The sequence below is a fragment of the Perna viridis genome, chromosome 11 (assembly GCF_037379345.1).
Source record: "Perna viridis isolate PV_CMFRI_1.1 ecotype Kerala chromosome 11, ASM3737934v1, whole genome shotgun sequence".
Classification (NCBI taxonomy): Eukaryota; Metazoa; Mollusca; class Bivalvia; order Mytilida; family Mytilidae; genus Perna; species Perna viridis.
The window spans coordinates 7,721,279-7,748,461 of NC_142455.1; the positions used below are offsets into that span (position 1 = coordinate 7,721,279).

General features: G+C 32.2%; 2 protein-coding genes across 7 annotated transcripts in view; one reads left to right on the forward strand and one right to left on the reverse strand.

Moving 5' to 3' along the window:
* The window catches only part of LOC148602827 (integrin beta-PS-like), a 49,021-nt gene extending 30,985 nt beyond the window's left edge, over nt 1–18,036 (forward strand). For 3 of the 6 annotated variants that reach the window (XM_088553104.1, XM_088553106.1, XM_088553105.1), the window contains 9 exons: nt 72–92; nt 3,380–3,525; nt 4,696–4,853; nt 5,760–5,869; nt 6,686–6,784; nt 8,347–8,473; nt 11,626–11,733; nt 13,712–13,878; nt 14,599–18,036. In XM_088553104.1, the coding sequence (XP_088409230.1) occupies nt 72–92; nt 3,380–3,525; nt 4,696–4,853; nt 5,760–5,869; nt 6,686–6,784; nt 8,347–8,473; nt 11,626–11,733; nt 13,712–13,878; nt 14,599–14,664 (1,002 nt within the window). In that variant the 3' untranslated portion in view covers nt 14,665–18,036. The remainder of the gene's footprint in view (nt 1–71; nt 93–3,379; nt 3,526–4,695; nt 4,854–5,759; nt 5,870–6,685; nt 6,785–8,346; nt 8,474–11,625; nt 11,734–13,711; nt 13,879–14,598) is intronic. The other 3 variants (XM_088553107.1, XM_088553109.1, XM_088553110.1) reach the window with 1 other exon arrangement.
* Nucleotides 18,037–19,363: 1,327 nt separating this feature from the next.
* Nucleotides 19,364–27,128, reverse strand: LOC148602828 (uncharacterized). The gene is made up of 8 exons (XM_088553111.1): nt 27,074–27,128; nt 26,162–26,303; nt 25,169–25,292; nt 24,313–24,488; nt 22,852–22,936; nt 21,378–21,556; nt 19,896–20,040; nt 19,364–19,616 (listed from the first exon to the last, which is right to left on the reverse strand). Exons 2-8 carry the CDS (start codon nt 26,287–26,289, stop codon nt 19,506–19,508), a joined length of 948 nt encoding a protein of 315 aa, XP_088409237.1. The 5' UTR covers nt 26,290–26,303; nt 27,074–27,128; the 3' UTR covers nt 19,364–19,505.
* Nucleotides 27,129–27,183: the final 55 nt, after the last annotated feature.

Sequence of the window (27,183 nt, forward strand, 5' to 3'; positions counted from 1 at the left end):
CTGAATTAATTGTAAAAATACCTGATATGATTATTATTGTAGAAAAAAAATGTTTTATTTCTCTGCTATAGTTAACTATAGAAAAGGCCAAGGTAGGCAAGATATGTTGACCCCAAAAAATGGCATTGGAAAATTTGAGCTTGCAAAAATTGTGAGAACATTTTTTTAAGCATGGAATTTGGACATGACTAAGTTTTTCTGTCTGGATTATGATCATGATGTAGTTCAGCATACATTGCAGAGAGTAATATAATTAACTTAAGGAGGAAGACCTAGGGTAAGGGACACAACTCTTACAAATCATGGGAACGTTTGTATTCAGCATTTGACATCAGTCTTGTGTAAGCATCAAAGTAACTTGGGTTGATTTCATTCTGTTTCAAATAAAAGCTTGATAGGCTTGGAGAATTGAATATGATACAAATATATCACTGATTTCAAGAGTTATGGAAAAGAATGTGTATAGTCATTATCGGAGGAACTTCTTCACATAATGATATGGACAATGAGATTTAAACTTTCTATCAAACTTTGCTTTAATAATAAATCATCAAAAAATTTAAACTCCATGTTATCTGTCCAGTTAAAGTATCAGTCTCTGTAAGAATCAGGCAGGGTTGAAACATGGTATGATAAAACCCACTGTTTTGAAAGTGTAATTTAACTACTGCACCATCGGAGTCAAGGACAAAAGACAGGGTTCTCCACATCATTTTGGTAAATTGAGTTATGATTTCATTGAAATGCCCTGAAAATGAACTTGTCAGGGACAGATTACTCCGTCAAAAAACTCATTTTTCTATCATTCTTTTTAAAAATTTCTGAGCTAATCCAGTGATGCAGAGGTAAAATAATTGTGTTTTCAAATAGAGAAATCATCTTTGAGTTAAATTAAATCGTCAGATCGAGTTTTGGCATGCATGTTCTGATTTTTCCCATTTTGCCTGATTCTTATAAAAACTGACATATTTAAGGTATTCCTTCTGATAATAGTCATTAAATCAAGTGAAGACTATATCTAATTCCTGAAGTTAACTATGTAACTCTCTGTTATTTCATACTTCACCAGTATTGGATTATTATTTACCGCTAGTTGAAATAGACTTGTTCCAATTTCAATTCAAATTTAGGTAGGCTAGTGAGTAATTTAAATAACTCTGTAGACAGAAATCTGCCCTAAATTGGTATAAAGTAGGGCAGATTTCTACCCAAAGAGCTATTTAAATTACTCACTAGCCTACCTAAATTCGTATTGAAATTGGAACTGGTCTATTTCAATTAGCTGTAAAAGTTTTTCTAAGGAGAACATGCTTCATGAAGTATCTCATTGTACTGTCAGTTTAAAGTTTATATCATAATACATTTTTGCATGCTTAAATTAAAAATTTTTATATCCCATTGTCCACAATGTCTTTCAGCTTTTAAGTTGTGTTGGCTTTGAAATATTTTGTATCTCTTGTTGATGATTCTCTGTTGCTTTTGCCCTACCTACTGTAAGGCCATATTAGAAAAAATTCTAGATTCTCATCCAACTTTTCTGTAAAATTTGAGTGAGGGACAAATTTTATTTAAAAAAAAAAATTTCTTCATTAGCTGTTATTTGCGTCGAAAAACTGGCGTTATTGTTATGACCATCTATGTGTGCTTAGTGATCGATTTTACCAGCACAAATGTATCGTAAAAGTATTTATTTCCTATTGCTACACCTATACCAGTTTTCATCAAAATTTGAACCATTATAAAAAAAAAATAGAAGCAAAAAATTATGATTTTCAACCAGAAGTTATTACCGGTAAATAATGATAAATATAAATCAGGTCCAACCAAGACATCAAATATTTCTAGAAATTGAGTTGGGGAATATTTTAAAAATACATTTTGAAAGTAAAATTAATTGGGGTGGGTGTAAAAAAAATAGGGTCAGGCGGGAATGAGAATCTATAAATTTTTTTATTATAGCCTAATGCTGCACTACATAAACAAAGTAAGCACATATAGAAAGCTAAAATTACCAGTTACTTTTCTTTTGGTAATCCTGTTAATTCTTGAAAAAGAAAGGTACAGAGTCAACTGCAGGTAGTAAGTACAACATGACCATTTTCAACAGAACTTAATTTCTTCCTCTTTCAAATAGAATTAGGATTTTTCAAGTCAAGATTTTAATATTATTTTTACAGTATATGTTCTTCTGATAATGTACATTTCTGTTTTGTTTGTTGACCTCACAAAGTCAGGTCTGATCAAAAGAAGTTCCTTAAATGTACATGTTTTTTGTAATAAAGTCATGGAAACTTATATGCTCATAAACCAAATTAATACATTTTAAGACTATCAAGAAAATTTCATCAAATATATCATATTATTTTTGTAAGAAATGCACTACATGTATATACTGGTACAAAATGCACTGTCAAAATTTATGAATATTTTTTTCTTTTTTTTTTTTGGAAAATCTACGTTGAAACACTCATTTTTTTTTGTTTTTGATTTTTTTTAGTATCCCCTTTATATTATGCAGTTTCAGTAAAAAAAATTAATTTTGATTTACAAATTATGAGACAAAGTCCTACTTTTAGTTTGTGGAGTCATTAAAGCTTTGGTGTATGACTTCCTCATAGAGATTAATTTTGAAATCTAACTGCCTTGGTGGTCTTGTGATGGCATGCTAGCCTGAAGATTCCAGGTCAAGTCATACCAAAGACTTTAAAACTTGTCCTACACAGGGAATAAGATTAACGGTCACCCAGTTGCCAATGGGAGTAAAAATTCTCGCCCATGTGGTGATTGTAATTATTTTGGGAATTTATCGTTTCCAAAAATAGAAATTGTTAGTCACTTCAACGAATGAAAGCCCAGATTTTACAAATCTAGTAGTAAAACAGCTGATTAAGGTTAGTAAATTGATCAGTAGATAGAACGGCCATGGAAGAAGCTGTTCTAGTTCTTGGTGCGCATGAGTATTGAATTCATCAACCATATTCGATAGATTTTTTCTAGTTATCCAAATAAACTTGTTTTTTTTTTTTTTAAGAATATTTTTATTTAATTGTTCAAGTTATACAGAATATTTATCGCTTCATTTTCGAAAGTTGCAGCGTATGTTTACTTCTTGTGTGAAACTTTATAACAAGGGTTGAAGACCCCTTAAAAAAAAATGCAAATCCCAAAGTTCCCAAGATAATTTATTATCATCTGGGCTTCTAAATTTTATGCTGGTCTCCAAAGATTTCTAGATTTAGAAGCCCACCTGGCTCCTGGGTGAAAAATGTTAAGCCTATTCCCTGCCTACAGTACATTGAGTGATAACTGGTTGGCATAGAGTCAGAAAGGGGTCAAAGTGAAGTGGCATGTCTTTATAAAATCTAAATCTTTATTGCAGCTTCAAAATGCCAACGCCCCAGAGTGTAGTTACCAGGGAACATTCATTTGTGGAACATGTGCCTGTAATGATAAATACTACGGGAAAACTTGTGACTGCTACGTTGGTAATGTTACCCAGATTGAGTTGGAGGAAAAATGTAAAGCGTAAGTTACTGACAAATCAAATGTTACATGAATTCTAATTTCTGTATCTTGAGAAAATTTATGAAATGCTTTTGTGCATTTTCATGATTCTACTGGTTTGAAGTTCATGATATTTTAAGTAGCTGTCTTTGTAAGAATCATGCAAAATCTGAAAAATGTGATACACCCCAAAAAATGCTACATATTTTTATTTTTGTAATAAAGTTGTTTTATGGGTCTGCATTATCAAATGTATAATTATTCATTCGAATTTGCCTGCTCTTAGGAGATAATCAACATTTAAAATCCAAATATTCTATTGTATTTAGGTGTCATTTACAGAGTTTGCTCCCTTAATTTTGAAATCTACAGTGCATTCTATATAATTTTTATCTCCAAAGAACACAGGTTATATGAAATTCTGAATGTTAATTTCTGTTAACTATGGCAATTTAAACAAAATATCAAAAATAAAAATATGTAAGCTTTTTACCCATGAATCATATTTTGCATGATTCTTAGCTTGAGTGCTACTTAACTTCAGTTTTTTGTTTGTTTGTTGGGGTTTAACGTCCGAGCAGCAATATTTCAGCTATATTCAGACCATACTTAACTTCAGAAGAGTAAATGAATGCATGATGTGGGGTTGGGAATGGGGGTTATATTTCTAAAGAACTATCTTCTCAGTATTTGTTTTGCAGTCTGCGACTATGGCCACTAGTCCAATATCCCTGACTAGTAGATTATGATTTGGGCTTGTTATTTATTTATGCCACTGGACCGGTTGCATTTGTAGAAAAAAAAATACTCCCATTTTTTGTTTGTTTATTCTAATGATGTCTTTTTAGCTTTGGTGGACAGATAGTAATTAGCAATTCATTCTTGTAAACAAATAACTGTTGAGTTTTCACATGATTTGTTCAGAAGAATAAATAAAATTATTAACCTCTCAAGAATTATTTTGTTATGGACTAACAAGTCAGTTTTTGAACTAGTGAAAGATTTTGTATACTTGTCCATGCTAAAAAAATTTAATGGGACAAATTTACTCTGTGCCACCCATGTCATAGGATCTGCCTAATTTTTACCTAGACAGCCTCTTAAAAAGTATTTGGTGCAGACTGATTTTGCTTCTTGAGCCATGAATGTATAGGATGATTCTTTAGTCTGTATGATTATATTTATTGATAGACCTGGTAAAGAATTGATTTGTTCAGGGAGAGGAGAATGTGTTTGCGGTGACTGTATTTGTAAGTCTCGTCGGGGAACCAATGGAGAGTTCTATAGTGGTGAATGGTGCCAATGTGATGATTACAGCTGTCCATATTTTAATAAAGAACGATGTGGAGGTTTGTGGATATAATAAGGAGATATTAGGATGGGGAAAAGAGTAATCAAGAGAACCAAGGTTATAGCGCTAATCAAAACAACGTAACCCAGGGACAAAGACCAGACACAGAAAACAGACATACACAACAAAGAACATAAAGTAAAAAAAATCATACATACAAAGCAACAAAAGCAAATGACCAACTCAGACTCCACCAAAACATGGGAGCATGGACCAGGTGCACTGGTAGGGTAAACATCCTCTGCTTTTCTAGAAACACCTACCGAGTTGTTCATTAAAAGTCACGTCCGGGGTAGACTAAAGAATGAAAAAGAATGAGTGTAGAGGTGTTTACCTTGACTCATTCTAAGAATTTTGTCTGCAAAATTGTGAATTGCATCTTGTTGTGGAATATTTGCATTGATGGGTTTTGTTTTTCTAAGACGTATGATTGCAGTTCATTTAGGTATGAAAACAATCAGTTTAATCAGTGTTAATGAAATCATTTGGAAGATGAACTTTTTTCTTGAAAAATCCTTATTTAAGTGGAAGTGGACGATAAGTCGAGGCTGATATTTTCGTGAAAAAAAAATTGATTCACTGTTGAAAAAAAATGGTAGGTACCATAACTAAGGAATCTATGTATTTTTTTGTAGTTTCTAGAAATAGTTTTTTTTTGGGGGAATTTTTTAAATGTATTAATTTCGGTCGCATACTAGTTTTTCTAGTTTCGTGGTTGACAGAAAAATGCAAAAATTATTACCCGAAAATTGACTTTTTTATACTTTAGAACCCAAACAATTTCTTGTTACTGGATGATGCTTAGTTCATGTGACAGAATCTGTGAAGATATGTTTTCAGTATTTCGCCAGTGTACTTCCTTTTTGCTCCTTCTTTCTGATTAGAGTTTGTTGTGTATTGACAGGTCCACTTCATGGAAAATGTGATTGTGGAAAATGTAACTGTACTTCCAACTACACAGGAGAATCTTGCTCCTGTTCTACTTCAACCAGTAATTGTATTGACAGTAAAGGGGTATGTATTACTATTCCATAGGAAAATCCTAGCCTAAATACAAGAGCTTTAAGAGGGTAGACCTAGGATAAGGGACACAACTCTTAAAAATCATTGGAACATTTGTATTCAGCATTTTATATCAATCTCATCTAAGCATCAAAGTAACTTGGATTGATTTCATTCTGTTTCAAATGAAAGCTTGATAGGCTTTTTTGAAATTGAATATGATACGAACATATCACTGATTCTAAGTGTTGTTTTCCCCTAGCCTAAGTCTACTTCTGTAAGAAGTTTGCCTACCAAATTAACCTTATCATGTACTGTTTTTGAGATTATAAGGTACAAAGTGCTCCATGAATGCTCTTTGAAGCAGACTTTTACACTTACGATTGAATTTCCAAATATTGTGCAATATTCCGTCCAAATGAGTTGTTGTGTTAATAATGAAGCATCAGTTTATGTTTAACCAGTTTTAAACTAATACTGTGAAAGTACTATTGTTCATTGGGCACCAATATTTGTGTTTTTTGTGGGTAGGCCACAACCACAAGAGTTGGTTCCCAACAAAAAAAGGAGAATCCCATTGATGTGTGTACTGAAAACCTAAAAACCACAAATTCAAGAATCCATGAACTTGTGTTTCTTCCCTTATCCACAAAAATTGCTTTCCATGAAATAAATTGCCTTAACAGTATTGTGTCAAGTGAATAGAGTTCAACTGGCAGTGGTCGTTTTGTGCTGCGCTCTGCGAAGCTTTTTATTTCTAATTTTGTTGTAACAAAATCTGAAGAATAAAGTTGTCTACCTTGTTATGAAGTCTTACTATTTTTTCAGGGATTGTGTGGTGGAATAAATAGAGGAGAGTGTATATGTAATGAATGTAAATGTAAAAAGGAGTCTAAGTATATAGGCACAACTTGTGAAGACTGTAAGGTTGGTTACTCATCTGTTCCTTCATCTGCTTTTTAGATAAACTTGCCGAAGGCCATGTGAGCTATTGCCATCACTTGGCGTCCGTGGTCGTCGTCCGTTAACCATTTTTCAAAAATCTTCTCTGAAACTACTGAGTGGAATTAAACTTTGCACAGATGTTCCTTAGGGTATCTTGCTCAAAAGAGATTTGATTCGTCAAAAGACAGGGCTGCCATTACTAAAAATAGAACATAGGGGTCAGACTGTAGTTTTTTCACATATATCTCCAAAACCTTTAGATTAAGCCAAATTCTGACTGGGTAAAAGTGTTCAGCATGATGAGATCTGTGTTCAAATTTTCATTTTAATCTGTTAAACCATTTAGGAGTTATTGCATTTTTTCGATGTTTTTTTGTTATTTTTGATGTTATTTCTTTAAAAAATCTTCTCCTCTGACCCTACTGGACCAATCGGAATTAAACTTAGTATGAATGTTTCTTAGGGTATCTTGCACAAAAGCTATGTTTAGATTTTTGATCCATCAAAAAACATGGCTGCCATTACTTAGAATAGAACATAGGGGTCAGACTGTAGTTTTTTCACATATATCTCCAAAACCTTTAGGTTAAGCCAAATTCTGACTGGGTAAAAGTGTTCAGCATGATGAGATCTGTGTTCAGATTTTCATTTTAATCTGTTAAGCCATTTAGGAGTTATTGCCCTTTTTCGACGTTTTTTTTGGTAATTTTAATGTTATTTGTTTCAATAATCTTCTTTGACACTATTTGACCAACTGGAACCAAACTTTGTATGAATGTCCTTGGGGTATCATGTACAAAAGTTATGTTTAGATTTTTGATCCATCAAAAAACATGGCTGCCATTACTAAAAATTGAACATAGGGGTCAGACTGTAGATTTTCGATTATATATATCCAAACCGTTAGGTTTAGCCAAATTGTGACTCGGGTAAAAGTGTTTAGCATGATGAGATCTATCTGTGGTCAAATTTTCATTTTTATCTGTTAAGCCATGTTTTGATCCTTATGATAAGTCCTACCAAAGTTTTCTTAGGTTAAATTTATTTAGTAAACTTCTTGTTAAATTTATTGCCATTGAAAGACAAAATTTAACCAAGTGAGTGATTCAGGCTCCTTGGAGCCTCTTGTTCATTTATGTGTATACTTTGCTTTAAGCTCAAAAAATGTTCAAACCATCTGTTTTTACATTGTTTATAAAAATGTAGTTTTGCACTATAAAATCTGTTGGTTTATCTTCTATGCGCAACAAATGGCTCAAAGATTGTAGCTTCTTATCATAACCCCCTCTAATCATGCACCAATTGTGTTTTTTTTTCCTTCCTTTTTTTGTTTAGTTATGAACTGTGAAAAATTCATTAAAGATATTGGTAGAATAATTAAATAAATGCTTGTGATAAATATTTTTAGGAGATTTCTTCTTTTTATGTGAACATCAAAAATGCATTTTATTTTTAATTTTATTTTCTGCAAGGACTCAATTTCTAAGTTTCTGATAAAAATTGAATAGGAGAAAGTTTTATTTACTTGTTGTTTTGTATTTTAGGACTGCAACTTAGTGTGTCGTCAAAACAAAGCCTGTGTACAATGTTTTGCTTATGGTACCGGGGAATTAAAGGATGACTGTGGACAGTGTGATGACAAGAAGATCTTAGTCAAACCTGAGCTTCCAGGTAAGGTCATACCTTTGGTCACATGCTTCTAAAATAGGTCACTCCTCAAGTTAATGCTTTAAAAAAAAGGTGGCACCTAGGGGTCACAATGCTTCTTAAATACATCATATTCCATGGTTACATGCTTCTAATATAGGTCACACCCCATGAGACAATGCTTAAAATAGGTTGTACTCCACAGTCATGATGCTTGTAAAATTGGTCACATACAACAATCACAATGCTCCTGAAACATGTCACACCAAAGGGTTACAGTGCTTCTGAAACAGGTCACATCCAACAAATTCATGCTTCTGAAAAAAGGTCGCATCTTTCAGGTCAATTTTTTTTTTTTTAAAATAGGTCACATCCTAGGATTACAATGCTTCTAAAATAGGTCACATCTTAAGGTCAATTATTCTAAAGTAGGTCACATCCTAGGATCACAATGCCTCTGAAATAGGTCACATCCTAAGATTAGAATGCTTCTAAAATAGGTCACATCCTAGGATCAGAGTGGATCAAAAATATGTCTCTCCCCACATGTACAATCCGTATTAAATATGTCATATCCCAAGTTCATATTCTCAAAAATGTCACATCCCTGGGTCATGCTTCTTAAATTGATCATACATGAGGATCACAATGCTAAAATAGGTCATACCCTAGGGTCAAAATGATCCTAACATAGGTCTCATCCCAAAGGTACATTGTTTCTTAAATAGATCATTCCCCAAAGGTACAATACTTCATAATATTGACATTTTTCTATTGTTCTTATGAAATTAAAAGTGTTTTAATTTTAGTTAATCACATTTAAAATTAAAATCAAGTAGTAACTGGTGTCAAGGACAGTTCCTAAGAAGTCAGACCTAGGGAAAGGGACATAACTCTTGAAATCAGTGATGTATTTGTATCATATTCAATTTCACCAAAGCCTATCAAGCTTTTATTCGAAACAGAATGAACTTAACCCAAGTTACTTTGATGCTTACATGAAATTAATGTCAAATATTGAATACAAACGTCCTAATGATTTGTAAGAGTTGTGTCATAAAAGTAACAAACTTTCTGAATTAAACATATAGCTCACCTTATGAACTGCATGTATTTTCCATCTTTTTTCCTTACTAGATTTCATTGCAGTCACATAAACTTATCACAGCCTCCTAATATTTTGACACATATATAGGTATGCCATATCTATGGTGACAAGAAATTCCTATTTGATTATTTGTTAAAAAATTAAATTTCAGAAGTAACCGGCTTTTTGATTGGATATAACCAAATTTTGTAATATGCCTGATGTCACCAACCATTTTAAGCTCATCCGGCCAAAGGCCACGTGGGCTATTGCCATCACTTTGCGTCCATCGTCGTTGTTAACAATTTTTTAACTCTTCTCCTCTGACACTACTTCACCAGTTGGAACCAAACTTGGTATGAATGTTTCTTGGGGTATCCTACATAGAATTGATGTGGGGATTTTTGATCTGTCGAAAAAAACATGGCCGCCATTATTAGAAATAGAACATAGGAGTCAGACAATAGTTTTTCGCATATACAGTCGACTCCACTTAATCGCATATCGCTTTATTGCATATTTCGGTTATTAGCATAATTTTCTCCTGCACAAAACCATTTCCTATTATTCTATTAGGGAAAAAATCGCTTATTTGCATAGGCCTTGGAGGTGCATTTCGGTTTATTGCATAGAGAATTTTGCCTCGTCCAGGTAAAGACAGGTTTTCCCAAATTCTATTTTAAGCCTTCGGGTCATAAATATGTCAATCATATTTATTGTTGTAAAAACTAGATTATCATCAATCAGGAGGTGTTAATAATGGATTAAAAAAATCATGGACATAAAAGACAATATAAATGATTTCTAATTACATTAAAATAAACAAGCACCTAGGTGAACAATGACTTCTGACGACATGCCGAACATCACCTTATGATGCGGCTTGAGGTTCGGCTTGGGGTATTTTTTGTCCCTATTTAAATTCTTCCGACTACAAATGATTATCAATGTAAATTTAATTTTCTTTAATGAGCTGAACAGTTTTGAGTGAGCTTGGGTTACTAGGCATAAATATTATACGAAAATTAAAAGTCATTCATTCAGTACAATGTCTAATGAAATTCAACTACCCTAAGGTGCCCCATACTATTCACACTTCATAGGAATATATCGAGGTCAATGACGCGTATAATACACAACTATCAGTTTACAATGAACAGAGGAATAAAAACACACAGACCATTTCAAAAGCCCACAAACTGCAAACAATGATGAATATTACACTGAATCCTGGCTGAAATATGAAATATGGGATTTGTTTTCGTAGAAAGGTCAGGCAATTACTTGACTATTTATAGATGAGAAACACGTGGTTTTACTTATAAATACACACAACGTAAAGAAGGTCAATAAACAAGACAAACACAATATATATAATTATTTATTGATAAAAGAACAATACAATGAGAAGTCAGAAATGTTGAACAGTGATATCCCTGGTTGATCCACAGTATCGTCGTCTTACCTGAACTCACACTTCCGGTAAAATCGTAATTTCGGTTATAAGAATAGCCCGGTTATTTGCATAATTTTAACTGGCAATTAGGCTATGCAATTAAGCGGAATCCACTGTATCCCCAAAACCGATAGGTTTAGCCAAATTCTGACAGAGATAAAAGTGTTCAGCATAATGAGATCTATCAGTGGTCAAATTTTCATTTTAATCTGTTAAGCCATGTTGGAGTTATTACCCTTTTTCTATTGCTGAAATGATCATTATGATTGTCCTACCAAAGTCTTCTTGAGTCAAAATTGTTGGACAACTCCTTGTTAAATTTTTTGCCCTTGAAAGACAAATTTTAACCAGGTGAGTAATTCAGGCTCCTGGGAGCCTCTTGTTAATAATTTACTCCTTGAATTTTGATATTTAAATTAAATTTTAAGGAATGGCTATTATATTTTTTCTGTCTATATGAAATAACCTCAATCAATACCTGTGGAACACACTTGAAAATAACCTGCTACAACGGCTTTTGAATGTTCACCACATGATTGAGGTTATATCTTCATTGACTGGAAAAATATAACAGTCATTCCGTAAATATTTGTTATTTTATGATTGATGCCAAGGATATTTACTTTTTTTCAGAGGGTGTTAACAGCTGCGAGTTCAAAGATGAGGATGATTGTCTTTTCTTCTTCACATATTATTACGATGATGACAATAAATTGACGATTGTTGCTCAAGAAAAGAAAGGTAAAATGATTTGATCATAGAAGATAGAAGATGGATAATATTAGATTATTTAATATTTTTTCAAAGAGAGGGAGATTCACATGCTTATCCAGTAGACGAGATGAGCACAAGAAACTCCCACGAGTTGAACAAATATTAAATGATCAGTTAATCTCGGTTTTGCTGAAGTGTAAGGTATTAGTTTTCATTTATTTTCAGTTTTCCTAACCTAAATATTTTCAGTGTTCCTAACCTAAAATGTAAGTTTTATATATGCTGCAAAGTTTCCTTTCAGGACTGCATGACGTCACATATGTTGTGCAGCCATACAATAATTTTCATTCTCACTCGGCTGGCCTGAGATTAAAAGTTAGCAAGATCAAAAGGATATTAAACGTATTAGTAAAATAATTTTTTTTATTCTGCAACTAAGCATTCTGCTATACAAACAAAGGGTGTCGAATAACGTAAAGCTTTATTCCTCCACTGCATAATATCGTCTCCTGGTAACCTTTTAGATATGAGCAACGTCTGAAACAGGAAACAGGTAACAAATTTAAAGGTGCCCTCACCCTTCGCCGCACACAAAAGATTGCTAAAAAAAAAACCACTATTTTGGACTAATTTCGCATGTTTTATGTAATTATTTTAAAAAATTTGGTTGCAGGATAAAAACAATTCATGAACATTGTTGAAAATATCAATATATTTATTTTGAAAAAGTCAGATTACCTCGGACAGACCCTCATGATCTGACTGTTCCTAAAGCTCGTCGAATTAATTTGATATTTTCCGGCAATGAACATGAAGTGACACAGGTCTTGTTGTCAGTCAGTCCTTACTGTAAGAATAATAATTTTTGTGGTAAATATAATTGTGCACTAATATCAATCCAACAATGACAAAATATAAAATATATGCTGAAAATAGTAATAGCTTATTCGGAAATATATAGTTAATAAGAAAGTGAATAATTAAAATATAATCACTAATGCCAGTAACGCGTTAAGTTTTAATTCACACGAATTAAATCTAGGCGATGTATGGAATTCATGATTATATTTTAATTCACGCTCATTAAATCTAGGCGATCTACGGAATTCATGATTATATTTTAATTCACGCTCATTAAATCTAGGCGATCTACGGAATGCATGATTATATTTTAATTCACGCTCATTAAATCTAGGCGATCAATGGAATTCATGATTATATTTTGGTTGTTCACTCTATCCAATTAATTACAATGTATATTATATATATGATAACCAAACAAGTACTATCTTTAAAAAGAAGATAGCTGACGCATTAAAATTTTCTTCATTTCTTCTAGGAATTACGGAATATATATAAATCCTTGATTTCTTTCAAGAAAATAACAAATGGCACGCAATTTCAAATTTTCGATTCAGTTTTTTCTAACACAATTTCAAATTTTCTATACAGTTTTTATGAATGCCACTAAGTTATCAGTATTTGGCCAATCAGGAAAGAGAAGTGCTCTCTGGTGACTTGTGTTTCCATAGAAGAGCGTCCTTAAGGTCTTAGGGTAAAAAAAGTGAAACTATACTGACTACGTCGGAAAAATTAAACTGCAGCAGCAGGTCATACACACTAGTAGTGTGTATTTATAAATACCGTAATCGTATCAATTTTTAGTGGATTTTGTCAAATTTTCGCAGTTTCAAATAATGATTAGTGTCATATAGTGTTGAATAATCCGTTTTGCGGGTACTATTTCCTACAGCTTTCTGTTCACTGTGAAAGCAGTGACATTTTGTACATTTAATAAATTTACAGTAATTATAAACTATGAACAACTTGTAAATTGTTTTTAATGCAGAGAAATTGAAGTTAATTATACCTGTTTGGACTGAAAAAAATTTGTTTCGTTGAGACAGGTGTTTGATTATGCAGGCATTTAAAAAAACATTGAAAACAACATAGACAAATTTTATGTTTATTCAGTTCAGGATCAAGTATTACCTTTTATTTATAGAATGTCCAGAGAAGGTGAACGTCCTTGCCATAGTCTTAGGGGTTGTTATTGGTATAGTTGTTGTTGGATTAGCTTTATTGCTGATCTGGAAACTGGTTACAACAATTAATGACAGAAGAGAACTAGCCAGATTTGAAAAGGAGACCAAAGATGCTCGATGGGATACGGTAAGTCCCAGACTGATTTGAATTTTTTCCACTTTAAAAAGAATTCGGCTTTCTTTTTTTTTTAACTAAATCATTAATGTGAGGAGATGTAAGAGGATGAAGTTGTCCAGCCTCAACAACAGATCTTGTTGGTACAGTCCTAGTAGACTTGGGACAACTTGTCTGCATGCCAAATTGTTCATAAAATCGTAATTGCATGGCCATTTTCTGTACACTTGTGTGTAATTCGAAAGGCTGAGTAGTTTGTCATTAGGTTATTTAAGATAGACAGAGAAAATGTTCGTCTTTCCTTATAATTTAATGGATCATCAAAAAAGTTGATCACATCAAAATTACCTAACAAAAGTTGGTCTATGAGACGATAGACAAAATTTTGTTCAATTAGAAAGAGTGTTACTTCTGAAATTATTATGTTATTTATGTAAAAGGAGAATTTGTATTAAACTTCCACTCGACTTACTATTCTTTCGTTAATAGATAAACATATAGAACTAAGATTACTATCTCAATAAACTTTTCACAGTTTGGACAATTAGTATCAAAATTACAGTCCTTGCCGAGAAATAGCACATTATATATCAATATGGACAATACATTTGAGCAAATTGTGAATACAAATAAATAAAAATCATGTTTTAACATTTTTTCAATATTTTTCATATCTTTGTCATGTTAATCCCAAAAATATATAAACAATTAATGTATTTATTTATTTAAAAGGGAGAGAATCCAGTATACAAGCCAGCTACATCTACTTATAAAAATCCAACATATGCAGGAAAGTAGAGTCAAATTAATAGTGGAACGAATCCAATTAGAAAAAAAAATGAAAGGAAAGAATTGAATATTCATAATGCTGTGTTGTGAAAGCTATTGCTGTGATTATCGAAGTACGTATAAAGAAACCCCACCGACATCATGGGTATCTGTAACAACAGGTGTGATAAACCAGTGGATACTCATCCATAGATATCTTATGATTACTATGATATTATGAGAATTTTGTATTCATTTTGTACAAAAGGTTTAAATCATTAATGAAACATTCTTTATGAATTCATTAACATTGTTATGATAATACTATGCTTTTCATCAGTTTCTAGTATTCTAGAAATCATTTAATGTAATTCAAGTCCATTTTAAGATGAAGATCTGAGCTCATATTTCCTGAAAACTCTACTTTGAAACAAGTTATTTATGCTCACCATGGAAATAATACGTACATGTACATGAACTGTACTTATCTTACATGTAGGCTGATTAGAATTATCCAGATTCCTCTCATTCAAAATTTTGTTTATTGTGTTATTTTTATAACAAAATTATTCTGTAGTGAAGGTAAACAGCTGTGAAATCAAACATTTCTATCTGATTATAGACTTGTTAATTTTTTCTTAAGGAAATATACTTTTTTTTTTTTTTTTTTTTTTTTATATGTTTGTTTTGTATGAACTGTTGTTACATTTCTTAAAACTATTATATGTTTTATTTATAAATTTAACATTAAAGGTTGTATGAAATTTAAATTTGCTTTTCACATATAATGCAGTTAAGGACTTGAGAGAATGGCCAGCATATTTTTATTTCTTTATAGACCACATTATTTGTGTTCATTGTATAGTTAAGCTTAAATTGCTTCTTACCTGCGCAAAATCCACGATCTTTTTTTGTTTAAATGAGAAGGTTGATAATGGAACACTTCCACATTTTTGTAGCCATCATGTCTTGATAATTTATTTTAAAGAGATTTTTCAATGAAAGCCAAAACTTTACATTTTTGTAAGTGTAATCCACATTGTTTAACTCAGGATTGATAAATTTGATTTAAAGTTGTACAGGAGGTTATCATTAGTATTATTGTTTTAAGTGTCAGTCTTTATAAGAATCGGGTAGTGGGTGAAACATGGTATGAAAAAAAAACAACCATTGTGAAACTTTACTTTGACTGTTCAAGGCAAAAAGATTTTTCTTATCATTTGTTGTATTTAAGAAGGTAGACCTAGGGTAAGGGATTTAACTTTTGAAATCAGTGATATGTTTGTATCATATTCAATTTCACCAAAGCCTTTCAAGCTTGCCTTTGAATCAGAATGAAATCAGTCCAAGTTATTTTGATGCTTACATGAGATTGATGTAAAATGGTGAATACAAACGCTCCAATGATTTTTAAGAGTTGTGTCCCTTACCCTATGTCTACCTCCTTAAATTCAGTTATTATTTCATATAAATGCACTAAAAAACGAATATTTGAAGAGCAGACAACTCTGTCAAAAACCTCATTTTTCTAACATTCTATTGATAAATTTCTGAGCAAATTCAGTGATGCGGAGATCAAATAATGGTCTTTTTCAAATAAAGAAAGCATCCTTGAGTGAAATTATATTGTCAGATCAATGAAGTTTTGACATGCATGTTTGTGGTTTTTCCCATTTTGCCTGATTCTTACTAAAACTTACACTTAAAGATGTATTTGTCATGTGTATAGATATATTCTAGTCTTCCAGTTTTAGAGATAGAGCTCTTACAATAATATCATGTTAGTTTCTCATTTTAACCTGTTAACCATCCCACATCCATCAAAATTGAATGAAAAATTTAGAACCTCCGACATAAAAATGTAAGATTAGTTGGAGATTTCTGGTTAATATTACTATTTTGTATGAAAAATACTAGATAATTGAATTCTTACATCAAAATTTTGCATTTACGTGCCAACGGTGGAGAACTCCCACATGAACTGTTTCCAAAGGTTAACCAGATGTCATGTTGCATTTAAATTTTAAACTGAAAGCAAGACAACTTTAAATTAACAATGTAGATACATGTATGTCCGTATACTATTGAATATTGGCAATGTGAAAGGGACATCATGAAAATACTTAGAATATTAGAAGAAATGAAATGAGAAATAGCTTGTAAAATGATGGCCACTAACTAAATATACTTGAAATGAATAGGAAAAACATTACAATGGTTTACCAAAAGTAGGTTGTCTAGTCTCAGGAAGCAAGTTGCTGTTTGAAAGTAACATATTTTTCCATGTGAACATTCTTTGTTTGAATAAATTTGGTGTAATCTGGTTTTGGTTGTAAAATTTTCAATTAGAACAATGTTAAGACTCTATATACTATCTCAGATGAGGTCAGTCCATGTGCTATTTATAGATACTAGTGCCTTTCTTTGAGTATTTACTAAGTTGTTTTAATTGTGTGCCATTTTGTGTGGATGTTGTTGGTGTAAATTACACACAGAACTTTGTGTATATGTGTATTGTGATATTTATAGTATACATTCTTTTGATACATAATAAATCTATGCATTAGTCTAGGTATAATGAAAATCCATGTATGTTGTTTAGGCTTTCTAACTCTTCCATAAATTAAGACTATTTTTAACCACTATTTTTGTTTTACTTGCCTCTCAAAATATTTATATGATCAAATTTGGAGAAATTGTGTATTTTTTCTGATTTGAACTACATTTTTGGTTATTTTAATTATTGGCATTTTTAAACTTAATGTATACTATAGTTTGTATAAGATTGTATGTAGATAATAGCCCCAGCTGTTATATAAAGATATACAGTATATGCATGTTTTTATTATTAATGCTGCCTTTGAGGTTGGTTATGTATATTCATATTTTAAAGAAGTTTCATGCAATCACTGATCACAAGCTATTTTACATGTATTTTTGCTATTTTGTCATTTTTGGTACAAGTCAGTTTTTGTGTCATTAATTCGGACTGTTTTCTCCTAAATTTTCTGCTGAATTTTATTCTTTATTATGCAATGTTGGAGATCTATTAGCAACAGATGTATTTTTTTTATATTTATTTTAATATTTTTCTTTGTTGTTGCTTAAGAATTTTTGTTATCAATTTCTTTGATATCAAAATAGAAATGAAAAAAACCCAAAGAATTCTTCCTAATAATTTTACTATGAAATTTATATATATATGCATTTTAAACTCTTTTTCACTTGATAAACCAAAACTGAAGCATTAGGTCTTTACTCTTTTCACTAATTTAAAAATGACATATTATTAATGCTAAGCTATGTAATTGATTATTTGGAAACCATAATGTTTTATGCAGTGTCACCAGGACTTGCTTTTTACAATCATGTATCTTTTAATAAATAAAATACTATGTTAAAGTTGTATGTTCTAATTATACCCCTGGTCCAAAGGAGAGGGGTATACCTTGTCCATGTTTCTATCCGTTATAATTATACCCCTGGTCCAAAGGAGAGGGGTATATTGTTTTACCCTTGTCCATGTTTCTATCCATACAATTTTTTTCCATCACATTTCTCTGAGCAATCACTCATCACAGCGGCTTAAATTTTAACACATTCTTGCTATAGGCATGTCATATGGTAGGTTCCATTTATAGGAAAATTAGACCACAACTTTCTGTTTAATATGGACTTCGTTTATTTTCCTTGTATGGTGATTGGAAGTGGGGGTATCAATAGCAAGCAAGTTCTTACATATGTCTTGTTAGTTCCCTACTGGCTTTAGCCGAAGGGTACTTTAGATTTGCACTCCGTCCTAAAGTCTGTCTCTCTGTCTGTTAGTCCGGAAAAAAATTGAAGTTTTCCGCACTTTTTTCTATATGCTTGCAGATATTGAGCTGACTTTTGGTGTGCGAGTCTACCCTTACAAGTTACAGATCTCATTTACATATTGTTTCACTTTGCTGATTTTTTCCAAACTTTCAAAATCAAGATATTTCCTCAGAATGTCATGCCAGGGTAGTATTTGGGTCAATGATATAAACAGCCGGGGACTATGTATTGTTTTGCAATACTCTCAGAATGCTTGTTATAATTGTGAAGTGCACTGTCCAACTATTTTCTTGCACCATTTTCCATGTAGTCGATGATATCAAGTAGGATAAGGTATTAACTGTCTCTCATCTTGGACTGTCATGCTAACTCTTTTTATTAGCTCTTCTTTCTCATTTCTTTGGGCATCAAAGAAATGTTGCCATTATGAATAGACAATAACCGTACACTGACTTGACATAAAACTGATTAACAGATGAGGCTAAGAACTTGGGGAAAATGCGAGACTGTGCTGAGCATTGTCACAGATTCGAGTCTAATTTGCATACCATTGCAAGTCATTGCACTGTTATTATCTTTATACTGCATTGAAATGGTGTTTTAAGCAAGGAAAACAACGTTTTTTTTTATTCAAGCGGACGACATCCTGGCATTTTCAAAATGACGTAACGTTTGTGACCTCACAACATGAAGTTCATTCCAGTCGATGACCATATATCACTTGTTAATATACGGTCAATGCATTTTGACTACTCAAATGAAATGGTTGCAGTATAAATAAATCTGTCTCACATTTGTTAATGGCATGGTCGGTTGAAACTTTCAATGCATATAGACATACTCCATATTGGGCATTCACACATACTCTTTGGGAAATAAAACTACTTGTGAAAATTTAATATTTTTAAGAATATGAACTTTATTGTACAAAAGAACATAACATTCGAAAAAAGATATAGATGGTTATTCATAAAAAAATAAATAGTTTTAATCGGTAGTTTGTTGAATTTTACTTATACTGGATATTATATATACACATTATTTCAATTGATTGTTTACAGATCTTTATATTTTTCTGTTGCTTCTACCAACTTTTTCTGGATTCCATTTTCCTGACATGAATGGCCTCCTTTCTGCACAATTTCTAAACAAGCATTGGGTAATTTCTGAAAATTACAGACATAGTCATGAGAACAATTTAATCCTTATGTGAATATCAAAATTGGTATTCCTTTATTCAATTGATTCATCTTACGGATGGCATTTTTATCATTTAAACAGTCACCAGACAAAAGGTTCATTTTTGCATATCTACTAGTGTAGATCAATTTTGGTACGACTTTGAAAGCTCACTTGCTATCAATCCAAGTTGTCCAAATTTCTACCGCTGAACACCTTTGTAAAAATTTACATATCTTATAATTACATTAATGAGTAATGAATACCTGATACAAGAGCCAAGCTGTTTCAGGGGGACACATGACGTCGTATCGTCCCTGTACAATTGTAATTGGAATATCTTTTAATTCGACAGCGTTGTCAAGAAGTTGTGAGTCCCACTTAAGGAAAGCACCATGGACAAAATAATGACTAGAAAGAACAAATAACAATAATATTTTCCAAATACAATGAAACCCCATCTAAAAAGTCCTAAGTAATCCGAAAACCTGGTTACACTTTTAAAAGTCCCTTTATGTCAATTTTGAACCTTATGCACTGTCTGTTTTTTTTTTTTGCAATGGTTGGGGGCCTGGGATCTTTTTAATGAAAAATATATTTTTTGTATTCATCCAAAATATAAACAATGTTTTCCCCATTACTTAACAAGGTACATTTCAACAAGGCACATTTCAAATAAAAAAAACTGATTTCGGTTGCTGTTTAAATAAAAATAAAAAAATTGTGCTTGTTCGAAAAAAAATCTTATCAAGCATCAAATCCCGGTCACCCTCAGGAAAAAAATGGTCGATGCCTGAGTAATCTGAACACCTGTCTAAACCGAGGACCATGTTTTGAGGAGGTAGACTTAGGGTAAGGGACATAACTCTTACAAATCATTGGAACGTTTGTGTAAAGCATTTTACATCATTCTCATCTAAGCATCAAAGTAACTTTGATTTATTTTATTCCATTTCAAATGAAAGCTTCATAAACTATGGGGACATTGAATATGATGCAAACATACCTCTGATTTCAAGAGTTATATCCCTTACCCTAAGTCTACCTCTTTAAGGTTTTTAAGCGAGTTCCGTTTAGACCGGTAACACTGTACTTTCACAAGTAGTAAAGTCGATTGCATCATTCGGTAATTTATTGTTGAATGCTCTTTGCAATATTGCCAGTGCCGCTGGCGGAGCAGGACATGCTTACCCTTCCGTAGCATCTGATGTAAATCCCGTCTTTTTGTGAGAGTTTATATTGCTAGTGATTTAGTTTTTTGCTTGACGTCTTGTTTCTCTTTATCTGTAGTTTTTTTTATGTGTAATCTTTTTATTCGGTTTCCTACATTATGTTTGTATATCATCTAAGTTTTATGTGTTCACGATTAGCCCATGTTTTTAGATTTTGACTATTTGAATCATCCCATTGCTGACGCTTTGGTATTGTTTTGCCTATATTTGTCATTCAATTGGTTAATTTGATTACGAATACACCAAAATATTATATTGATAACATAGACCGTCTTTGTTCGTCTCCAAACTCTATATATAAGCCTTATTTTGTTGGGTCACAGACGCATTGATACAGAATAGAACATTGGTGTTTTAAAAGCTGAAGACACGGCTTGCTTGTCCAGCTCACCTTATCGGGATATCATTTAGTTTTGTAATGCCGATTTAAATTTATTCCTAATGGCAATCTTTAAATAGATTCAATAAAGATTGAAGACTTGTCAGATCGAGATACGACCAGTTATACTAAATTACCATTCAATCAATGCATAGAGATAGTCTGTGTCATGTCCGCCTGTGGACCACTCTTCAGGGACCAGTTTCGATGTAAAATGTTCCCAATAAGCCCAAGTTTTAGCGGCTTCCATTTTGATTTCTCTATCATTACTCGTCAGCCTTCTGTAGTAGGCGCTCATCAAGTCTCCTCTCTCCGCCTATAAATCATTAAAATATAAGGAGTTGCTCTATTAAATAATATTGTGTAACACGAAATTACTTAAACTATTTGACATAAAACATTAAGCGAATTAACATAACCAGACTGGCTATATATTACCAAGGAATATGAAAAGGATGAGTTATTTATTGCATATACTCGCAGTTTAATGGAACTAGAATTGCTCAGTTGCTTCTCATATAGACTGTACCGGGAATCGCCTGTCCATGCTCGCATAGTGTGTGTTTTTGGTTAAAGTAAATTGTTTTTTTTCTGGCTTTGTTCATTTCTAATTCTTTTGCGTTTTTAGTCATTTTTTTCTTCTTGTTTGTATCTTGAATTTCATTATTCATACCCTTACTATACTAACGAATGCGAAAGAAACCGAAAACAGTATTTTTTCATATTCATTTTTAAAATGAAAAACGGTTTTCGGGAGAATTTTGCTGGCTTAGCACAATTTTTTATACTTGGTAAACAAATTAATACATAAATTTGTAAACTTCCCATGAAATCGTCATACAGAATGATATAACTCGTATCAACGATAGAAGAAGAAAGAAAAAACAAAAACAAAACAAAGAAAAAAAAATAATTTCGATGTGAAATAAATTCGCTACTTTCACACACAAAAACGTCACAACACGAAAATCAATCCGCTGATAAACAAAATTGAAAATTCAAAAGGCGGTAAATTGAGAAAATCTAAACAACAAATAGTTATCGTGAAAAACAAAACAAATATATTTAAGCGTGCCAAGATGGCTTGAAGAATTAATTTTTACACAGAACAAGTTCCATGCATTCGTTAAATCAAATGCAATACAAGAAATGAAGCCCGAGTGTTTTATTTACCAAAAATATGCTCAAGGACTCGCTCTGCATGGTTACCAAAATTAACTCGCTGGTTAAACAGTCTATTGTACTATATATAGCTGGCATCTCATATAAAAATGGATGATTAATATGATTATTGATTGGAAAGAGAAATAACCAAAATATTATCACGAGTGCCGAAGAACGCCTTGATTTTACGAGTGCGCGGAACTTAATTGTTCTGCGCACGAGTTAAATCCTCAATTCTTGGAACGAGTGATAATTTTTGGTTATTCACAATAACCAATTGAATATCCTATTTATTATAGAGATTGATATCAAATTCCTGACGTTTTGGCGGGAGAAGTCCGAGAGTAAAATTACCGAATTTATTTTACAGGTTGAATAATCGAAATTTATTACACTGGGAACATTCGATAAAATACTGCTATCAAAACAATAATCCATCTTCCATACCTCGGGTATTATTTCTTGAAACCGTTCAAACTTGTCAGGATATATCATACTAGCCCCATCCTGGTATAACCATAAAAACTCTTTCCTAGTATGACAAAGGACACATATATACATTTGTACGGAGAAGGTCAAACACATATTTTGATATGACGTGCTTCAAAGCTCTTTATACGACAGCCGTGGTAAAAAAATGATAGACATATGACCAACGTCATAGATTGTGTCTATTAAGAACTATGAAGAAAAGAGTCCTGTTAGAATCCAAATAAATCACGGAAGCTCCATTTTATCATTGTTTTACCAAGGGATCGCCATTTATACTGTTATTTAACCCCTCGCTATTACTCAGGGTAAAACAATGTGACATAGATGGCCAGCGCATGGTAAAAGTGATAAAATGGAGTTTCCGTGATTTATTGCTTTGTCATGATTTTTTTAATTTGTTATGATGGCTTAATTACTCAGCTATGAGGCTATTTTCAACGACAAAAGCGACCCCCAAAATACCAATATTGTTTAAACTTGATTTTTATCTGTTTTGTACAGTTGTCTAAATGTTTGTATAATTTTGATCCTTATAATGGACACCATAGAAAAGGACATAGTCATGAAAGTGGTATTCATCAGTCTCTATAAATACCAGGCAGGAGGCGATTTATGCCTGTCAAACATTCAAAGTTCATTGTTTTATAATTCAGAATCATTTATATACCACATAACCGGCCATAGTTTGTCACTCAATTGTTGCTCTTATGAGATATCAGTTATTTAAATTGTGCATAAATTTGGCCATTTGCAAAAAATCTCGTTCTTTATTTGGTTGGTATAAGTGGGAGATGAATACACGGTTTTCTCCAAAATACAGATCTGTGTACAGAAAGGACAATCATGAAGTAAACTTTTGCATATGTATTCCCCAAAACATCGTTTTATTCAAATGGGTTTTGAACAGTCTACCATTGGGAGTGTCTGAATTTTATATAGATTGGCAATTCAAAATGTTAAAATTGTTGAAAATCTCTAATCTTGGCCTTTTGTTACGCTTTTACTTTCTTTCACAAACAAAAACGTTAATGTTTAATATGTAAAAAATAAAACAAATTTGAAAAGAAAACTTTTAAATAAGACTACGCAATTTTTTATTTCGAAATAAAACGACAAATAGATTTATCTTGTGTTTTTCGATAGATAACTCACTGTGGATGGTGTTATGCTGCGCATAACCAAAAGTATATTTTATATGAAAGTGTGAGGTTAGGCCTAATAAAACTTGGCAGCCAAAATCTAATCAGTACTTGGTTCGCCGACAAAGTCAGTCCTTTTTCGTGTAATTAGCCCATGTATATGACAAAAATTCGCACATTTGTTTTGTCTTATCAGGAATGGTTTCTGCCCTTAACATTAATTAAAACAAATAGTTTGTTTATACATTTGCGAATAAGCATATGAAATGTCATTTACCTCCTACATGCAAATACACCCCTCAAAATCATGGCTTTTACTCTGCTAGGATGTGTTTCTCCATATGCCAATGCAAGTGTAGCTCCCCAGCTACCACCAAACACTACCCATTTTTCGATCGCAAGATGTACTCTCAGTTTTTCCATGTCAGAGACTAAGTCCCATGTAGTATTTTCCTACAAGGTAAAAACTCATTAAAGGAGTCGATATCGGGAAACTACAGTACTTTTTTCATCAACAATTTATCATGATTTATCATTTTCTACACATAGTTTGAATACGAATAGTATTTCTATAAAACGACCATAAATAATTGAGATTGCATAGACAACGAAAAATGATACTTTCTGAAGAATGTTCCGTATAACGACGAAAGAAATTGATTTTCTCCAATGTAGGAATGTTTGAATGTTTGAAAATGGTCTCGGACAGGATCTCACAATAGTTAGTTTAAGTCATATTTTTAACATGCAAGCTGTACTGATCGCGTTAAAGTATATTTTTTACTCTCAAGAGTTTCGAAAGACTTGGATGACATAGAATATGTTTCTTCCATGTGAAAACCATAGAAAACACGGAAGATATTAAATGACATCATTTTTAATTTCATTAAGAGTTTTGTAAGAATCTCCCTCAGTCATGTCATTATTTTATATATAGCAATATTCTCTCAGAAATTTGCATCTTTATTATCTTTATATGACTTTCTCGTGTAACGAATTGTTTAATCAAATCCCACCTGAACGGGAACCCATATTTCCTTTCCAAGACTATATAGGTAATTACTGTTTTTGTTTTATTTGGTTATGTAATTTGATTCTTTTTGGTAATCTGATAATAAAAACAAGCTAGTCACTCTTAGTTCATATGATGGTGTTGATTTGCCTGCTCCTCGTTGGTCCATTAGAATTATACGATAATGTCTTGGGTTGAAGAACCGCCTATCGCCAGTAGATACACCTCTTCCCGGACCACCACGTCTATGAAATGATGTGGGCATTAACACATTATAGTAATGCTGATATAACCAATAATGTACACACAATTAAGTGTATGCGTTTGTAAGAATCGAGCATTATGGGAAAAATCAGCAACATGCATATCAAAACCCCACCGATCTGACAATAGAATATCACTCAAGAATGCTTTCTCTCTTTGAAAAGATTATCATTTGATCTCTACATCATTGGATTTGCTAAAATTTTATTCAATATAATCTGGGAAAAATGAGGTTTTTGACAGAGTAACCTGCCCTTAAAAAATGTTCATTTTCAATGTTCATGTTCATTGTCTGTTTTCCTTGATTCCAATGGTGAATATAGTCAAATTAAACCATCAAAATGGTGGCTTTTTCATACCATGTTTCATCAACTGCCTAATTCTTACAGATACTGATACCTGTACCTATATTTTTGATGCAATGCAATGCAAGAGCAAACTAGAATGTCGTTTATCTTTCCTGAGCTTTATATTTACATATACTGTTGATGTATTACTGTTCGCAGGGTACCAATTTTCGTGATTTTCGAGGGTTCAGTAAACCACGTAATATGGTTCCCTACGAAAAGGAAATTTCCCATTCAATTATATGATAGAATTGTCAAATCAACGAATCCAGGAATCTATGAAATGGCGACTTCCACCGAGCACAAAAATTTGTATCCATGAATACGAGTACATTGTACTTTCACAATATATAAGTAAGCGCCACGATGATAGAAAAATGTACCAAGTACATCATAAGACTGGTAGACCTAAGCTACCGATCATTTTACCTAGTGAGATGGTGCATGTATATGTACATAAATTTTCAAATTGTAGTATATGTCATTGCTATGATAGTACGTACAAGAAAATGACAGGATTCCCTTGTCTATTTCCACTCTGTTCATAATATATAGAATGAAGCTTAGAAACTGGTAACATTCCTGAATCAAATGGGTCAATCTTGGGAAATAAGGGTTCTGTTTCGTCCATGATATGCTAACGATCTATAAAATCACAAAAACAAAGAAAGTCCTTAACCAAACCAAAATTACTAACTAGAACAAAAAGCTAAAAGAACAAGACGTAACAAAACAAAGATAAATAAAACGAAACCGATATAACATTATAAGAAATTAAAAAAAAACTTCACATGTTGATAGCGTTAGACATTGCTAAATTGGTAATGGATTTCGCCATTCTTTAAGTTAACAATTAACCCATATATTTGCGCAAAATCGAAATTAAAATAAATTGAAATACTGGTTTTCATAATAAACACTTAAAACTCAACACTTAGTAAACCAAACATCTCGTGCAAGATGTTTTTTTTATATACTTTTTAATTGCTTTTACAACAAGCCACGATGAATTTTTAATCAACCATTTAGCTAGAACAAAGTATATGATATTATATTATTGGTTTTTAATTGCGAGTAACTGTATTCCAGGGAACGCGAGCGGAAAAGAAAAAAAATATATTCAAAGGATAAAGGCTAGACAAAGAAAATAGACACACTGAAGAACATGAAATAACTTAGATAACACTGACGGTGATCATGAAGACTATTATAAAACTTCAGCATTGATGATTGATCATGTAACAAAAACCCTGTACCAGAAGCTTAATTGTCAAAAAGTATAGCATGGTATAAAAAGTTTCGACAAGCTCTGGCATAAAGTATCTGTTGTGATATGATAACCCCGTACAAAGGTGCTGAAGGGATGTGAAGAGGGTTATATTTTCAATGACAAGTTAAAATGTTGTTCATCTTACTGTTTAAAAGGTTTAATCCTTCACCTGTCGTACATTTAGATTATGTGTCTTTATCTTTATAACATTGTAGAATGTAGTTGAATATTTAAATTTGACTTTCAAGGTCAGTA

Coding starts and splice junctions, on each gene's coding strand:
- LOC148602828 (XM_088553111.1), bottom strand. CDS start 26,289: ATGGACGAAACAGAACCCTTATTTCCCAAGATTGACCCATTTGATTCA. Junction 21,557..22,851: donor TTCAAGAAATAATACCCGAG/GTATGGAAGATG, acceptor AATGATTTATAG/GCGGAGAGAGGAGACTTGAT. Junction 20,041..21,377: donor CTCTATGCATTGATTGAATG/GTAATTTAGTAT, acceptor TGTTCTTTCTAG/TCATTATTTTGTCCATGGTG.